At 38.6% G+C, this 19617-nt stretch overlaps 1 protein-coding gene across 1 annotated transcript in view; it reads left to right on the plus strand.

Annotated features, from left to right (window-relative positions):
* The first annotated feature begins 6298 nt into the window (after positions 1-6298).
* The window catches only part of LOC131948340 (uncharacterized), a 31209-nt gene continuing 17890 nt past the window's right edge, over positions 6299-19617 (plus strand). Inside the window, exons 1-2 of the mRNA XM_059309917.1 lie at positions 6299-6425; positions 10401-10497. Coding sequence (XP_059165900.1) covers positions 10454-10497 — 44 coding nt within the window. The 5' untranslated portion in view covers positions 6299-6425; positions 10401-10453. The remainder of the gene's footprint in view (positions 6426-10400; positions 10498-19617) is intronic.

A 19617-nucleotide genomic window follows, 5' to 3' on the forward strand; every position in this document is an offset into this window, starting at 1 on the left:
TTGTCTTTCTATCACCATAATTGATTGTAAATAAATTGGTCAATATGAAAATTTTAACACGTTTTATCGACTAAAGCTTTTACTTAAATAAAGTTTGTTTTATTATTTTATTTTAGTGCAATGAAAGGTTTAGATATTATTGCGTTGTCATCGGAGATCCACACATATACTATCTACAAAGAAATGAAAGCGGTAATCTATCGTTTTGGGTACGTAAAATCGACCGCGGCTATTAATGTACGAAAACGTTACCTCATTGTCAAGGCTGTAATAGAAGTATATTGTGATATGTTTGTGTCAAATATTATAGATAAATGAATAATAAGCCTAAATCAATGGCTAAATATATTAATATAGGCCAGAAATTAACTTTAAACAACAGTGTCTGCAAGCAAGATTTGCTATATAAACAGCAGCCATTTGTAAAAAGGAGTGACTTCCGCCTGAATCTCGCGCTATAAGTCTATAACAATAAAACTTTAACAAGATGGCTGCTATAGTAAATGAGCATGGTTGCATCTGTTGGAAACATCGCTGGTGTTCATTTATTACTGAAAAGTTTTAATTCAATTGTTTAAAACCAGGTACATAAATGAAACAAGGAAACATTTTGGTATTTTTCAAAACATAAATCCTCCTCAAAATGTGAAATAATTATTAAAATGTAAGGAGTCACCTGTTTTTCACATTACTAGTCGCGGGCGATTTTACGTACCTAAAACGATAGATTACCATGAAAGCGCTCATTTTGAACCGTGTTAAACTTTAGATAACAGATTTGACTACAAACAGTCACACTACCACATTTACCGACCCACATATGAAAATTGTGACTAACAGACTTGTAAAATATCAACACTACAACCCAAACTCCTTCAAACAGGAAACAGCAGCCGATAAATTACCTATCTAATCATGACACGGAAACATACTCAAACATTGTTTACATTTGAGACAGTTCAAAGAATTAGCGGGCACTCTACGGTGTCTCGCGAAACTTTAAAAACTCGGATCGTTTAACTAGCCAGGTGATGGTAGATAGCGGAACAATTTAATCCAATAAAATATATGGGCTTCGATGTATAATGTGGTTAAGATTTATAGACGGAGACCCTATGTGGTAATATACAGCTATAATGTTTCATGTGCGAGATTACTGGGGATCAGGATAAACAGTATCAAGGCGGTTTTTATGATATACGGCACTGTGCATTTTTTAGACGATTGCTAGAATGTTTGACTTACCAACGCTCACTCGGAGCATAGAACAGCAATATAATTATGTGTGACGTTTATAATTTAACTTTTGACACAGCGGTGTTTACAGAAATAAAAATGTATTGCATTATATATAATGTTGTGTGTTGATTGCTTCCCATTTTAACAATGAATTTAACTAAGGGAAACAAATTTACCAAATCTTTTAAAGCACGTCGAAAAAACAAACAGAAATTCAAAAGTAACAAACTAAAAGTGAAACTAATTGTTTTTTAAGACATTAAATACTAATATAATTTTTTTTACACAAATCTTTGTCTAATTTTAAGTTTTTTGGAATTTAAGAATTATTATTACACTACAGCTATAAATAAAAGTAGGAGTATTATTAGATTCTCAATTTATAGACTAGAAAAAAAAATTGGTGTAAATGATGTTTAGAATGAAATTTTGAATTAGACAAAATTATATTTACGGTAACCTATTGTATGCAGCCCACACTACTCTCCAAACAAAGGGCCTTTATGTTATATAATTATTTTTACTTTCCAGACCCCTCCCAACCCGGTGTACCATATTGAAACACCGTTTTTTATATTTTAATTTTCTATGGTATCGAGAGTGTTAAAATCTGAATACTGGCAAGCGGTTTTTTTTTCAATAGAGAAAGGGTTAAAATACAAGGAAAGGGTTTGTTCCGCGATGCCTCACAATTCTTCCGTTGTTGTTTTTAAGTTAAGGTGTAGGGTAGTCGTATGTCACGGCTATACAGGCCGAGAGGTGAAACGTGTTAAGAACATTTGTGAAAGTTGTTAAGTGGGATATTCGATTTCAGATAGTTCTAGGTTGTGATGTTGCTGTTGGTCATTAGCGTTGTGGTGTTGCTGTAGGTAATCAGTGTTGTGGTTTTTTTTTTGTGTGGCAATAGTGTTTCTGAAGGTCATTTATGTTGAGACAATCTATTGAGATTTGAGAACTGCTTTCATCTAGCTGAACAGTGCATGCGTATGTAAAAAAAAAAAAAAGCTGTCGTCTGCCTTCCTCGACTTCTCTCTCCTGCCACCGTGCCCTACAATCTTGTATCTGACAGGCCTTTGGTTCCTGTGAGATGCCCATACTATTTCAGTGCCTTTGTTGCGACTAGGCTCTTAAGTTTTCAGAGGAAACAATCACATTAGTGTTCCTTTCACGGACCCTATCATTGTACACATCTAGACATACATAACAAAAATCACACACAATTGTCTTTAGAGATATACAACAACAACTCCTTTGTTTACATTTAGACCTACATAGTAACAATTCCATTATTTACATTTAGGTATGCATAACAACAATCCAATCGTTTACATTTAGACCAGTGGCGTGCAGAGGGGGGGGGCGGACGGGGCCCAGGCCCCGGGCATCCACCACTGGGGGGCATCCAGCGGAGGTAAAAAAAAAAATTTTAATTAATTAGTTTTTTTTTTTTTTTTTTAGTAATTTAAAAACTGTTGTGATATGTCGTGTCATGGTGTCATCGTAACTTTCCATATGTTTTGCGATCTCACTCAAAAAAATTGTAACACTCAATCGTCTGTCAGCCGTTTTAACATTACACTGTCCGTATGGCAAAACTTATATAGAAACAGCGGGCATCAGTGAAGGGTAGTCCTGCGGAAGTCAATGATATTCCATTAATAAATGTGTGTCATATTTATTTAGTATAGTGTAGGGGCATCGTTTAGAGTACTTGTGACCAAGTTATTCCCATGCACTGTATTAGGGCATCTTTAAAGTAATATGCGCGTATTCGTTATACTCATTTTCAAGGACATCCGTCGAGTAATTAAATCATATTTATTTTTATACACTATAGGGGCATCTTTAAAGTAATTATTCGTATATTCATTATAATATATTTTATGAGCATTTACTAATATGCCCACTTCACTTTATAATACATTTTAAAGGCATCCATACAGTAAGTATGCCCATCTTCATTTTATATATTGTAGGGGCATCTTGAAAGTAATTAAGCTTATATTCATGTATTACACTCGAAGGACATGCAACAGTAATTACACCAATCATCGTTGTTAACATTGGGGGCATCTCTAAAGCTATTTTTTAATGTACTTCTTCATTATTATCCATTTTAAGGGCATCCAAAGGGTAATTATGCCCATATTATTATTAAAAAATTTTGGGGCATCTTTGGTGAAATATATGGCCATTTGCAGTGTAATAACTTTTTTTTGTTAAATTGTATGGGCAGCATTCAGTGGCGTAGCTAGGATTTTCGGTCCCGTATGCAAAAATTAACAATGTTAATGTAAGTCGCCCGCCCTCCCCCACACTGAATGCCACTGCCTGTACACTAAGAAAGGACTTGGGGCCTTTTTTAAATTAAATTATTTCTACAGTAGAAAAAAAAAACTTGATTTCATTAATTTTTTAAAAATTATTTATATAAAATAAATATCAAAATTCCAATGTAAAAGTTTTAACTTTTTAAAAGAAGGAAAATGGCCCCTATTTGCATTGGGCCCCTATGCCTTGCTTACTCTAGCTTTAAGGTAGCTAAGCCACTGACAGCCATCAGTATATTTTTTTTTCATGCATTATATAAGCATACTTAAGAATAAGAATGCCCATATAATGTTTTTGATACACTGTAGCGACAATCTTAAGAATACGAATCAACATATTGTTTTCGATACATTGTAATGATATCATTCAGAATAATTGCGCCCATATTGATTTTTACAAATAGGAGGAGCATGCTTTAAGTAGTGTTAAAGTTAAAGTGTTTAACTCTGAGTAGAGCTTTCTTTAAAGTAATTGGGAGCACACGCAGAGCCAGTTTTATTTCAGTTAATAGTAGAGCTATCTATAGAGTTATTGAGCCCATAATGATGTAATGAAATGTGGGGATGCGGTGTGGGTTTTTAGGCTATGGAAGCCGTTAGTGGATTATCCCCCACCTGAACTAGACAGACGTACTTGGGTGTTAAATTTGTGAAAACGCGTCCAAGCCTAGGGAGGGTCTGACATAGCATAGTGGATTTTTAAACACAGTCCGATTTAGAAATGTTTTTTTAAGCTGGCAGCTTTAGTGGTCATCCATTTATGACGTCCACACGGGGGGGGGGGGGGGGGGGTCCGAAAAAAATTGACTTTTGTGGACGCGTGTGGACAGGGGGAGGGGGGGTTGGCCCAATGTGGACGTCCACACATTAAATCTAACATTATTTTTGGTAGTGTGAAAGAAAAATATTTCCTAGCGAAGCTAAAGTTCAACTATCCTATCTCTCTGGCCCTTTAACCACCCAGCTTGGGTCTATGCCCTGGCTTAACCTGGAATACAATAAGATATCCAATTACAAGTTTCCCACATTTGCATCCCAGGTCAAATACCAGGCGACCACTTCTCTAGGTAGGCTGGGTCATCCCAGTTCAGTTGTGAGACGGGAGAGGGGTGGAGGGGGGGGGGGGGGGGGTTAGCACGCTGTCCCGGTTCAGGTGTGGGACACGAAGGACAATAAAACACATTTGTACCAGTATTTGTAATACTATATACACTCAGAGTATATACACACTTAATGCAGTAGCTTGAGTAATAGTGGAAGAAGATTATGCAAAAACTTATAGTCAGTGTGGACGTCCACGGGATGGGGGGGGGGGGGGTCCGTCAAAAGTGGACGTTTGTGGACAGGGAAGAGGGGGGGGGGGTCCAAAATCCCAAAAATGTGTGGACGTCATAAATGGATGACCCCTTAGCCAACCAAGGTACACTTCTGTTATATTCAAGGTTAAGATAGTTTGAGAGTATCTAGCTAGCATCACCCATCTCTTTAAAGAGTTGACGTTTTGACCAAGTGGTTTAGAGAGAAAAATCTGAAACATCTCTAGTTCAATGCACACTCTCACCTGTATTAGTTACACTATAGGAATTCCTAAACAGGCCAAGAGAGAAACATCCCATTAATAAAGGCGTATCTGACGCCCTAATTGCAGACACGGACAGCGTTTTTGTCCCTGCGGTCCCGGGTGGTAATACAATACCGGATGAGACTCTTTTGTAGTGCATCACAGCCCACCCCCCCCCCCCTCCCCACCACGACCCGTCCCGCAATTGTCTCCCCCCCCCCCTTCTCCCAAGTTCCAACCATTCATTCCATTTGGATTTAGCTGGCTGTAGTCAACGTTTTCATCTCAATTAAGATAAGTACATTTTTTTAAATAAATGGTGTATATATATATATATATATATATATATATATATATATATATATATATATATATATATATATATATATATAAGTATTTATGGGGGCATCTTCCGCTTGATTTTGCCCCGGGTATCTACATAGGTCTGCACGCCACTGATTTAGACCTACATAGTAACAATTCCATTATTTACATTTAGGTATGCATAACAACAATCCAATCGTTTACATTTAGACCTACATAGAAACAATACCACAATTTACATTTAGACATACGTAATAACAATCCAATTGTTTACATTTAGACCTATAAACAATCCTTTTTTTTACATTCAGACACAGGCAATCCCATTGTTTATATTTAGACTTACATATTACCAATCCTGTTGTTCACATTTTAGACATACATACCAACAATCAATTTGTTTACATTTAGACAGAGGACCTACATACTAAAAAAATTAAGTGTAGACAGAGAACACAATCCCATTCAAGCATTCAACCTACACACATACAATCCTTTACGTAAAAAATAAATAATTAAGAGAGCACTTTAACTTAAAGTTACACATTGACAAACACTAAATATAAACAAGTTGGGCAATAATTCTCCCATCCCTAGTCCACCCCACCCCCATTCACCCCACCGGGTAGTATTTCGTCTATCCTGGTTTCAAGTCAAACCACTTCTGTCACAGCCTCTACTACCAGATCTACTAACAAACACATAATCCCCTAGCCGACGACGCATCAGCAGTTAATGGCGTCACTCGCGGTCGCGCGCTGCATACTCCGCGGCACTTATGCCCATATTTGGAAGGGTTCCCGCCCAGCCTTTCCAAACAGGTAGGCTAAGTAGGCCGCTGTGTCACAACTGCCCGTATTTAAAAGATTTTTTTCCCCACTTGCATTCATAACATTACGTTTACTGGATGTGTGTGTGGTGAAATTGTGGACTTTTACTTGAGGGAAATTTTGGACTTACATTTTTAACAGGTAAACAAAAATAATCGATTATATACGATATATTATATTATAGGCCTTTAGTTTTGATTGTAATAAATTTAAGAGAAGCCTAATCTGCATACTGAATTTAGACGTAAGCTAGGATTAGTTATCAATTTAATTTTTAAGGTTTGCCTAATCTACATACTGAAATTAGACGTAAGCTATGATTATTTGTTAATTTAATTTTTTAAGGGAATCCTGTTCTACTTGTTAAAATTAAAAACATGATTATTTGTTATTCTTTTTTAAATTGTTGTCGTTTAGTCTATAGTTGTTGAATGTAATACTATACACAGCATGTAAAAGCGAAAGTTTAACAGCTAGATTTAGGTTTATAAGTTTATGGTTTATGCTAAGGTTAGATTGTTGCTTAATTTAACAGGTTGAGCTGACCCAGCTTTGTAAGCCGCAGCACGGGATTATGTTTAAGATTAGATTATCTATTATCTTCTCATACGCCGTAAGGTGTGCTAGCAGTGTGCTGTAACATTCACTTGTCAATCAGTCACATAACTCTCTACACAATCTATCAACACGTTCCTTTACACAATCAATATAGCACCAACACTTTCCTTTACACAATCAATATAGCACCAACACTTTCCTTTACACAATCAATATAGCACCAACACTTTCCTTTACACAATCAATATAGCACCAACACTTTCCTTTACACAATCAATATAGCACCAACACTTTCCTTTACACAATCAATATAGCACCAACACTTTCCTTTACACAATCAATATAGCACCAACACTTTCCTTTACACAATCAATATAGCACCAACACTTTCCTTTACACAATCAATATAGCACCAACACTTTCCTTTACACAATCAATATAGCACCAACACTTTCCTTTACACAATCAATATAGCACCAACACTTTCCTTTACACAATCAATATAGCACCAACGCTTTCCTTTACACAATCAATATAGCACCAACACTTTCCTTTACACAATCAATATAGCACCAACGCTTTCCTTTACACAATCAATATAGCACCCAACACTTTCCTTTACACAATCAATATAGCACCAACGCTTTCCTTTACACAATCAATATAGCACCAACACTTTCCTTTACACAATCAATCCATCACCCAATACTCCTCTCTCCTCTCTACAATTATGTTGATTGGGAGTGGGGGGGGGGGGGGGGGGGTGGCAACACAGCATAATATTCGCTCTGGACTACATAAACTAGGAATAAAAACAAAACAAAAACAAATGGCATTGAATTAACAAAGTGGTGTGGGGGTGGGGGAGATGGGGAAACTGATTGGACAACTCCAATACATCAAAGGAAGTCTATAATTACCGTATCGATTAATGAGCTCCATATAGTTTGTACAATTTTAACTTGATATTGGTATAACAACAGTCAGCAGTGACGTACCTTGCTAACATAATAAGGTTTCTAATGACGAACATGGCAAACACCATTATGTCTCTACCTATACATATTTATCAACATCTATGTCTCTAAATGCGGACACTATCAACTTATTTATGTCACAAAAACAAAGTAAATCGTCGACATTATCCTGTCTCTAACTACGAACATCGTCAACATCATTCTGTCTCTAACTACGAACATCGTCAACATCAGCCGTTCTCTAACTAAGAACATCGTCAACATCAGCCTGTCTCTAACTACGAACATCGTCAACATCATCTTGTCTTTAACTACGAACATCGTCAACATCTTTACGATTTAAAAACATCCTTCACCATCACAGTGCAACAAACACATTTATATTTAGACGTCAAGTTGGTTTGAAAAAACCGGTTCCCAACAATCACACGTCTACTAAAGCTTTGTCGCCTGTCTCACTAGGGTAGTTGTTATATACAGGTTCTCAACAATAGCAACAATCATACATGTTGATTACATTTTTGTAGCCTTACACACTAGGGTAGTTGTAATATACAGACACGAAACAATGGCAACAATCATACATGTTTATTGGAAGCTTTGTAGCCTTATACACTAGTTGTAATATACAGGCCCCAACAATAGCAACAATCATACATTATGTTAATTACATTTGTGTAGCCTTATACACTAGGGTAGTTGTAATTTATCCTTTCAATTCAGAAAGGAATAGAACAAAGAAAACATAACTCAAACAAGAAAGATAACTCGAATGTAAAATACTAGCCAGCCTGTTGCATTGGCTAATGAAGCGTGGCGATGTACGATAGAGTATTGCGATGTGGCTAGCTTGTTCAAACCTATTGACCTACTGACAAGTAGAATTTGGTTTTGATGTAACATTGACTTCTATGAGAGTGACGTCACTAGGTTTAGTAACAGCTGGAGGTATGGTTGGTTGATGCCCCTTCGTCACCCCCAGTGTTTCTGGGGGGGGGGGGGGGGGGGCGGTAGCCTTTCTTCGGGGGGGGGGGGGGGCGGACACTGTTAAAAGTATATATTTTCTATATAAATTATAAAAATTTCATTTCGTTCGGGGGGGGGGGGGGCGGTAAAAAAATTTTCGGGGGGGGGGGGGAAGGCCCCCCCCCCCCGAAGAGATGTCTGGAAGAAACTCTGGTCACCCCCCACACCACATACAAACACTACATTTTTACATTTAAAAAATCTATTCTCGTCTAAAAAACTAAACAACACCGAAAACCATAACGGCTGTCGCTATGCAGGGAGTCACATGACCTACCCCCACCCTAACCCCATCAACGCTCAATAAACTGTCAATAGATCGATATCAAGGCTATGCGTGGAGATAACTGGAAATCGGGAGCTTGTTTCAATCAAATCAACATCAGACAAATTCATCCAACGTCTTTCCCAATTATTGAACTAGCGACTCTGGATAACACGTTCAGCCATAGGCCTACATGCTGATAAAAGGCTGTGGGGAAACAGTAGCAATAACACTTGCTTTAAGTTGAACAGTAAACTTAAAAGTGAAAGTTTTTTTATCTGCCATCTTTATAAAAAAACATGTGCATAATGATAATTTCGTAAATATATATATATATATATATATATATATATATATATATATATATATATATATATATATATATATATATATATATATATATATACCGAGACACGTATAGTAACATATGCCAAGGTCGTAAAATCCATTATACTTTTAACTTTCGAATTGTCAACGATTGATTTTTGCCTCAACCCCCCCCCCCCCTCCCCTTTTCCCAAACATCTGTTTCCTAGTGTGTATGGTTAAGTGGGAGAGAGTTGGGGGGGGGTATTTAGTATTCTATTGATGACACGATGTAAGAACTATCTATAGCTAACATCTGGCTGTGCCAGTAACCTGTAGCTGCAGCTATATTGATGATTAAGACTAGGCTACCTGCTTGTGGCTACCCTCGTGTAGCATCTACCTGTGGCTACCTTCATGCGAGATTCAGCAATCATTTATTTCTCGACAAAGAAATTCAAATTGTTTATAAAACAGTTCTTGTAACAGTTTTTGCTGGAATAATAAAGCTTGTCTTTTTTTCTGAACCTGGACTAAATAACTCATCCATTATCCATTGATCCTTTATTTAGAACAGTAAAAGTTTTCCTTCCAGACCTAAAGATCAATAAAGCAGGTGAAGTAGAGTTCATGTTTTTTTACTTCGCATATGAACAGGAGGTGTGGTCAGCACCAAGCCTAGCCGCTGTTTACTTTCCCTATAGTTCCCGGTACCCATCAGAGCTGGGTGGACTCAGGGATGACGTACCTCTGTCTCGTGTCCACGGAGATCCGAACTCGAGACTTTTGGACAAGCAGTCGAGCGTTCTACCACTCATCTTTTGTTCAGATTTTAGATAAATAATACGTCATGTCTTGGCCAACTGTCTAATTTAAAATTATATAATTAGAAATTATCTAATACATCTGATCTAGCATACTAGGATGTATACCTAACCCTAGTCTTAAAATAACTAACCTTAACTCTTTTTTTTTAAATTCTAGCATCGGATTACATTGTCTCCCCTCTCTGTACATAATCGTGTGACGTCATCAACATGGCACAAAACGAGCATGCGCAACAGAACGGAACACAAAACAAGTAAGTTTACAGTTGTCCATTTGTAGACGTCTGTTTTGTTGGACACTATGTCAGACACTACGTCAGTCACTGGAATTCTTTGAACAGTGGAGGAAATAGGTAATAGGGTCACGGGTAGCCTAGTTTTATAATTGAACGTCTCGTTTGTTTGATTGTTTTTTGTTTTTTTCTAAACAACAAATGCCTCACGCAAAAAAAAAAGGATACAATGTCGTTTGTGCCCTAACCTGAAATTTGTACTACTAAACCAAATCAATCACAAAATATCATTTCTCGCGATACCAGATCACCCAATAGGTATGTTCGACAAGAATAACAATAGAACCTATTTAGAATTAAATTTAGACTTTAAATATGTTGGCAAAAAAAACAGAAGAAAAAAAACCCAGCAAAACAAAAGTGAATAGGAATAGTTAACTCAGGTAGTAAACTGCAATGCATCATTCCTCCCTCGTCTAAATACACCCCCCCCCCCACACACACACACTCCCACCCACACCTTTAAACCTGCATGTCAGGTAGACCTATCTATCACGTTTACTTTGTTACCCTACACCCCCCCCAACCCCCTCTAGACAGATGACATTAGATTCACTGGGTGGCTTTTATTCTTTGTCACGTGACCGACACCTCATCAAACAAATGAAAACAAATATCCCCCACTGTGACGTCACTTCCTGACGGGTTCTCTATGTTGCTTTGATAGATGTATCGGTGGGTGTCAGTCAAGTAGCTATATGCTACCTTTGGTAGCTGTAAAGGGATTGTCAGTAAAAAACGTTTCTATCCTACATTGGTAGGTGTTAAGGGATTTTCAGTGAAGAGATGGTAAGCTCCATTGGTTAGCTTTATTGGTTGATGTAAAGGGATTGTCTGTGAAGGGATTGTAAACTCCATTGGTGGATGTAAAGGGATTGTCATTGAAGGGATTCTAAGCTCCGTTGTTTGATGTAAATGGATTGTCAGCAAAGAGATTTAATGCTCCTTTGATAAGAGATTATCATTGAAAGGATTCTATACCCAATGCTAAATGTTAAGGGATTGTCATCTACCAATGATCTATTGGTAGATGTAAAGGGACTGAGGCTGTAGTATTTTATGCCACATTGGTGGATGTAAAGGGATTGTGTGTAGAAATATATGATCCATTGGTGGATGTAAAGCGACTGAGGCTGTAGGATTATTTGATCCACCGATGGATGTAAAGGGTGTGACGGTGAAACCGTTTAGGCCTAGCTCCACGTTATTCTTACACCACCCCTTACCTGCTCTATACTCCCCCCCCCCCCTCTATACAACTACGTACATTCCTATCTTTCGTCCCCCTCGCAGGCCCCTCTCTAGTTGGCTAGTTTGTCCACGTGACACACCGCCAATGTAAAGGCATATAAGGGGATGCAACAAAGGGATTCTCGCACTCTCCCAGCACTGAGCTCAGCTGGTGGTGTCGCACGCGGCGTTGGGGCCGTCGGCCCGACCTCCACGTGTTTTTCTGGGTTTGGTTTTACTTAGTTATTTCTTACTTTTACTTAACTTTACTTTTTATATGCATAATTGATTAACAGTGTATCAAGGAGTTTTAATAAATACCATATATAGATATTATCTTGCTGTCATGTATTTTTTTCATAAACACTATACATTGTTACTTTACATTGTGCTAGTCGATGACTTACCTGAATTACTTAACTTTACACTGCCCGTGCCTTAGCCCACAGGGCATTTAAATACTTATCTGACCTAAACTATTCCTGCCTGTGATGTAATTCCACGTGGCAGTTGAGTAGATATTTGTTACCTGCTGTACTACTTTTATCCTGCACGTGTATCAGCCACGGAGCAGTAGATATATATCATACACAGCCTCATTCTATTTTACTACAGGCCGTAAACTGCGGGCATTGAGTTGACCCGTAGTCATCGGACCTGCTATTTTATTTTATTAACCGGCCGTAAACCCTTGCCAGAGACAAGAGGTCATCGGACCTGGTAAGAACCAATTATCATTTTAATAAGGCTGTGAACTCTGGGCATTGAATTGACCCTTAGTCATCAGACCTTAATAATATTACCTCTAGTTATACAATACTAGAATCTATATTCCCGGTAAAGAAGCGGCACAGACCCTCTTACCGGTTGAATACCAGCATTTCACTGATTTTACTATTATATCTATTATACGGTACCAAATATTTATCTTTTACCGTTAACATGGGGGCTCGTCAAACTAAATACTAGACACGAGTTAGCCACTCGTATTTGAATAAATCCTGCTGTTTCACATATTTGAATTTTACTGCTGTTGTTTACTTTGAATTTTCAGAAAAAATATTTCTGTGTGTTATTGCTACCTGCTCAAGAAGTATTCTGTACAACTGACGGCTGCACAAGAAAGGCAAGACCACTGGAATTGTAGCTAAGTGTCAAGTTTTAGCTTTTGACTCTGACTTACTACGTTGATTCCTTTAGTGGTACTTTTAAAACTGGTCTCCTATTCTTGTAGTTAGCTTAGTAGTCTATTATTTGCAGAATAGGCCTACTTCTGTTAGTCTGTCAAATACTTTTCTTGTAGTTAGTTTATTGTTAGGCGTGACCCGGTACACGGCTTGAGCACACGCGTGTCACGTTACCAGTGTCAACGGCCTAGCCAGGCTGCATAATGAGTGGCTCCACTAGCATCCCCGCCCTCATCAGGTACGCCATTGACTATGGCTACGAAGGGGCGGCACTCAGTGCATTTGTTAGACAAAGATACCAAGAGAATTTAGAGGACTTACAAGAAGAAGAGGAACGAAGAAGATTAGACGAAGAAGAAAGATTAAATGAGCTGCAGTGGGAAGAAGAAATTAAATTAAAAGAGAGAAAATGGGCTATAGAAGCCAGGTTCTATGAATTTGAAAGATCGGAGTGGGATAGTATCAAACCAATAGCAAAACAAGAAGACGAAATGTTAGCAGATACCAGCATATCAATAGCTGAGAAAATTATTATTTGTAACGAACGTATAAGAAGAATGACCGAAATGAAAGCACGCTTGCAGATAGCCGAGCAGGCGATGCTTGAGCAGCTGAAAAACATGACCATATTAGGACCTGAACCAACACCCGCTACACCAGACACACCAACCCTGCCACAGGGAGAAGATAACACTCATGATGCTACACTGAGCCATAGCAGCAACTTCGTTAAAATTACTTCCCCTGCCCCGACTGAATCATCAATAAACACAGCACCGGATGCTTCAGTCGACCTTAATTATGCAAACAACCCAACCACTGAGATTGTCAGCCTTATCGGCCCCATTGTTATACCTACCACACATACCAAACCTTACCAGCCCCTGCCCAGAGGGAAAAAATTCGCCGACGAGAGGAGGATCGCTCTCGGTCCTGAATTACCTGTCGCAGCTATACAAGGGGCAGATAATCAACAAAGCAAGTTACAATTATCACCCTTAGCAACAAAATCTGGTTCTCGCCCCTTGCGGACCGAATCAGACTTATCGTCCCCAACTAACAGCACAGTCAATTACTGCGTACCTGGCCAAAACAAGAACTCTAACGCTCAAATTGGCCAACGCAGACAACCTCGTTGGAAGCCCCGCCCTCCTACATACAACTTGATGAAACAACGGTCCAAGGACACCAGCCTAAGTTATCGGGAGACGTGCCGTTTGCTCTATAGCTGTTGTGTCCATGTCTACCCATCTCTAATTACTGGCGCTTCACGTTTTGCCACCCACCCCATTCTGAGTTTTGACAAGTCACTAAGCATAACTTAGCTAGTTAGACTTAGGGTGGAATTTCTTAGTAAGTCATGGTCGATTGCCTGAACTTAGCTCAAATCCAGCCTTGCACTTAATTGATGCAAGCTGCACAGTTAAAAAATAATGAAGCTATTTTATGACTTACTTTGATATATGTTGTATACACAAGCATTGCTTTTTAAAAAAAATTCTATGGGCATTTATCATTGTCATATCTTATGTAATCATAACTTCATATCTATGCATAAATTTGTTGGTTTCCCTTGTTCTTGCAGTATTTTTCACAGGTTTCCACTGACTTCTTAGACCTGGTTGTCATACTTCTAAAACAGAACTTGGCGTTAGTTAATTTCCTGAATACAATGTAAACTTATACTGAACAAAAAAATGTCATTATTCACCGTTGTCTTATTACAATTTACATAAAAACAATTTTTGTTTTCTATAGCCTCTAATGGCATATCACAATGTTGTAATTGATGTTGGACTAATGTATACTCATTTTGCCTGTCAATGGCCTATGTTTCAATGTTATTAATTTTCGTCTAAAGACATTGTTATTTACATTTTTTGCTTAACTATACTTTGAAAGACACATGAAAAGATATTGTTTTATTTCTGGTCCGCTGAAAATTGCGTTACCACGAAATTTTAGCGAGGAAAGGGGGTGTGACGGTGAAACCGTTTAGGCCTAGCTCCACGTTATTCTTACACCACCCCTTACCTGCTCTATACTCCCCCCCCCCCCTCTATACAACTACGTACATTCCTATCTTTCGTCCCCCTCGCAGGCCCCTCTCTAGTTGGCTAGTTTGTCCACGTGACACACCGCCAATGTAAAGGCATATAAGGGGATGCAACAAAGGGATTCTCGCACTCTCCCAGCACTGAGCTCAGCTGGTGGTGTCGCACGCGGCGTTGGGGCCGTCGGCCCGACCTCCACGTGTTTTTCTGGGTTTGGTTTTACTTAGTTATTTCTTACTTTTACTTAACTTTACTTTTTATATGCATAATTGATTAACAGTGTATCAAGGAGTTTTAATAAATACCATATATAGATATTATCTTGCTGTCATGTATTTTTTTCATAAACACTATACATTGTTACTTTACATTGTGCTAGTCGATGACTTACCTGAATTACTTAACTTTACACTGCCCGTGCCTTAGCCCACAGGGCATTTAAATACTTATCTGACCTAAACTATTCCTGCCTGTGATGTAATTCCACGTGGCAGTTGAGTAGATATTTGTTACCTGCTGTACTACTTTTATCCTGCACGTGTATCAGCCACGGAGCAGTAGATATATATCATACACAGCCTCATTCTATTTTACTACAGGCCGTAAACTGCGGGCATTGAGTTGACCCGTAGTCATCGGACCTGCTATTTTATTTTATTAACCGGCCGTAAACCCTTGCCAGAGACAAGAGGTCATCGGACCTGGTAAGAACCAATTATCATTTTAATAAGGCTGTGAACTCTGGGCATTGAATTGACCCTTAGTCATCAGACCTTAATAATATTACCTCTAGTTATACAATACTAGAATCTATATTCCCGGTAAAGAAGCGGCACAGACCCTCTTACCGGTTGAATACCAGCATTTCACTGATTTTACTATTATATCTATTATACGGTACCAAATATTTATCTTTTACCGTTAACAAAGGGATTGTGCATGATATTCAGGTAGATGCTGAGCGAACGTTTTATAAGGCGAGACGTCACGAGCTCTTGAGGTCCCGGAAGAATATAATCAAGTGGCGCATGCGCATTCTGTGCACGCCGGGAAGGGGACGTAATGTAGTTGTGGAAGATATAAAGTAGTTGTCTAAGAAAGAATAAGAAGGTGAAAGTGAAAGATGTAAAGTAGTTGTCTAAGAAAGAATAAGAAGGTGAATATGAAAGATGTAAAGTAGTTATCTAAGTAAGAATAAGAAAGTGAATTGAAGGCATGTGTTCATAGTAGTTCACGTTTAGTATAGAAGCAAGTGTGTTTTATAACTACAGCACAGTGTAGCACCAACTATATATATAGGGATTCTAAACACGAATATAATACATTTTTATTTATATGAACGTTTATTTAAAGAATTCGACTTTCGATGTCATACAATTGGGCAGATGAAGTAGAGTTTCTTGACCTCGGCATATGAAGGGATAGTGAGGTCCCCACTATGCCCAGCCACCTTTATTGCCCCCCAACGTAAGTCAGGTACCCATCAGAGCTGGGTGGACTGAGTCACAAGTCGAAAACGGAGATCCGAACTCTAGACATCCGGGCTTGTAGTCAAACGCTCTACCGCCCCACCATAAAAATATGCATAAAACAAAACAAGACAGGGGGAATCATTCAAAGTTGAGTACGATGGAAAGGTGTGATTTTGTCCATTTCCTCTTCAAGAGGCCCATAGGAATGATGATAATGAAAAAGAACGGTGAAAACTAATTAAAGTAATTCTAATTATGGTAAATGAAAAGGGTATTTTAGTCTACTTCCGTGTGAAAATGACAACTAAAGTACCGTTTCATTTAGGTGGATGGCATTTTATATACAAGTATCAGTTACTGTATGTACATTTCTAGTAACGATTGAGCAATTTCCGGTAATCGGAATAGGTACTTTACTAATTTTATTTCCGATTTCTGAAAAAAAAAATAAACCTAAAGAATTTTATAATTATATATCACATTCATATGTAAATGTAATGTATTATATGTTACGTATCTTAGTTAGTAATCAAATTTAAAATTGTTGAATCTTATTGAAAGTTTTAATTACGCTTATAACTTAATGAAGGGGCCAGCGTTAACTAGTAAAGAATGTAAACTATGCGGAGAGACGTAAACAACCACGTGGGCTGGGGCGCTGTCGGGGGGTTAGGCTGGGGTGCTGATGGGGTTATCTGTCCGCCGAGATAACGGAACCAGAATCGGCAGCAGGCGGAACAGTGAGTTCCTTGAGTCCGGGAGTCACGTGACTTCATGTGGCACCTTCTGCAGGGTGTAACACTAACAGTGTGTCTGGGCATGTTAGTGTGACACTTTCAGGGTGTAACACTAACATGCGAGTGAGTAAGGCACCTTTAGGGTGTAACACTAACAGTGTGTCTGGGCGAGTTAGTGCGACACTTTCAGGGTGTAACACTAACAGTGTGTCTGGGCGAGTTAGTGCGACACTTTCAGGGTGTAACACTAACAGAGTGTCTGGGCGAGTCAGTGGGAAACCTTCTCTAGGGTGTTAACACAAACATGCGGGTTAGTATGACACTAACATGCTAGTTAGTGTTACACTAATACTGTCCCGAGCGCTTAGTTTCAGCACACTAGCATAACGACTGCACGAGTCTCGAGCGTGTAGTTTCAATGTACGAGGCCACAAATGATTCACAATACGAATGATTTCACTTTACGTATCACAGTGTGTCTTTATAAACTGTCTCGCAAGTGTCACCACATGTAGTTCCATTCTGCCCCCCCCCCCCCCCCCCCCCCCCATCAGCTGTACTTTATTTTCAACTAATCTCATTCTACAAATAAGTCAACCAGTAGGCACTATATTCCCATTTTTAGCATGGTAAATTTTTATGAACGTACTCGCATTTCCTCCTTACCCACCGCACGCCATTCTCTGCATACATGTTTATATTGTTAACTTTGATCAAGAAGTTTCCTTGTATAGAGTTGCTACCAATACAGCGTTACTCTACTCACTCTACGTCAGCATGTACTGGTAGCAATATAAAAAACACGTGATCATTTGCGTATTTATAAAAATCTTCTCTTTGATTCCGACTTCTCTAAAAAAAAAATTTATCTTGGTTTAAAGAAAGTAAAATATCTCTTTAGTTCAAGCGATCCATTGGGCAGATGAAGTAGTGTTATATGTTTTTTTTACCTCGGCATATGATAATGAAGGGTGGTGTGGTCAGCACTATGCCCAGTTGTCTTTACTTTCCCCAACGTAAGTCAGGTACCCATTAGAGCTGAGTGAAGACAAACACGATACTACAGTCGCAAGTACAAACTGAGATCCAACTCGAGACCTTTAGGCTTCGACCACGCCGTCCCTTGATTCTAGCTTGCAACATCTTTATTTTTCTTTTAATAATAATTTTTAAAAAGATTGAGGTTGTTGGCATATATTTCTCGTGTGACATCATCTTTCATCAAATTATAAGGCAACATCTACTTCACCTGATAAGACAGGTTTTTGATGTAAAACTCATTTTTTTTTACACACTTCGTTAGCGCGTGATAGCGTACGTCATTAGCTCGTGATGACACGTGTCTTCAACACATGTAAAAATAAACACACGAATCTAATCGTGGTGTCTGTGTTTGTTCCTGTGTGGTGTGTCTGTGTATGTGTCTGTATGTGTGTGTGTGTGTGTACATGTGTCTGTGTGTATGTATGTGTGCATGTGTCTGTGTGTGTATGTAGAGGAACGAACTAGAATTATCACGTTTACTTAACTGGCAACTTTTTTAATGCTTTACGTTTTTAAATTAAAAGTTTATCTGCTTGTGTTTATTACGAACCCAGAGCATTGACCGTAGCCGGGTTGTTTTTTTTCCTGGAATATTTTGCTATCAAATTTCCGGCATCAGGAAATATCACGAAATGTAGGGCCGTAACGTCCGTAAATGTTAATTTTAAAATATTTAGATCTTGATTTGGGTCGGCGAAGATTGTGTCTGAGTTAACTCAACGCGTTTAGAATGTCAGACAAACAAGGTCTAAGTTAAATTTGATTGGCCATTTCTTGTCCACGTGGCATCGGCACGCGCGATGACAAGATAATCTCCAAACAAATGGCGTCTTTTTGGAGGGAGAGAAACGGGGACTATGCTACTGGTATGGTGGGGTGCCATAGGAGAAGGATTGGAGGGGGGGGGGGGTGATGCGTAGGTTTATATCAGCAGGCATATATATATATATATATATATATATATATATATATATATATATATATATATATATATATATATATATATATACAGAGGCGTAGCTAGGGGAGGGCGAGGAGGGCGGCCGCCCCGGGCGCCGACCCTAGGAGGGCGCCAAAAGGGGTAGAAAAAAAATTAAAAGCTAATTTTAAGCTGCAGTTTTGAATTATAAACAGTCAAAGTAAAGAAATTTAACGTCTTAGAGCCTTGGCATACTGATTTAACTGTTTTCTACCTTGATTGTGTAACTGTAAAACGTATAACTTTAAGAAACAGTGACCGGAAAAACCGCTTTCCAGCTTTCCTAGATGGGGAGGGGGAGGCGCTTTTTCGAAGACTAAAATAGGAAAAATGCACAACGGATTAAGGAATAAATAACCGATATCACTCAGAAAAGAA

The sequence above is a fragment of the Physella acuta genome, unplaced genomic scaffold (genome assembly GCF_028476545.2).
Source record: "Physella acuta isolate Inbredline_101_S28 unplaced genomic scaffold, ASM2847654v3 ptg000640l, whole genome shotgun sequence".
NCBI classification, from domain to species: Eukaryota; Metazoa; Mollusca; class Gastropoda; family Physidae; genus Physella; species Physella acuta.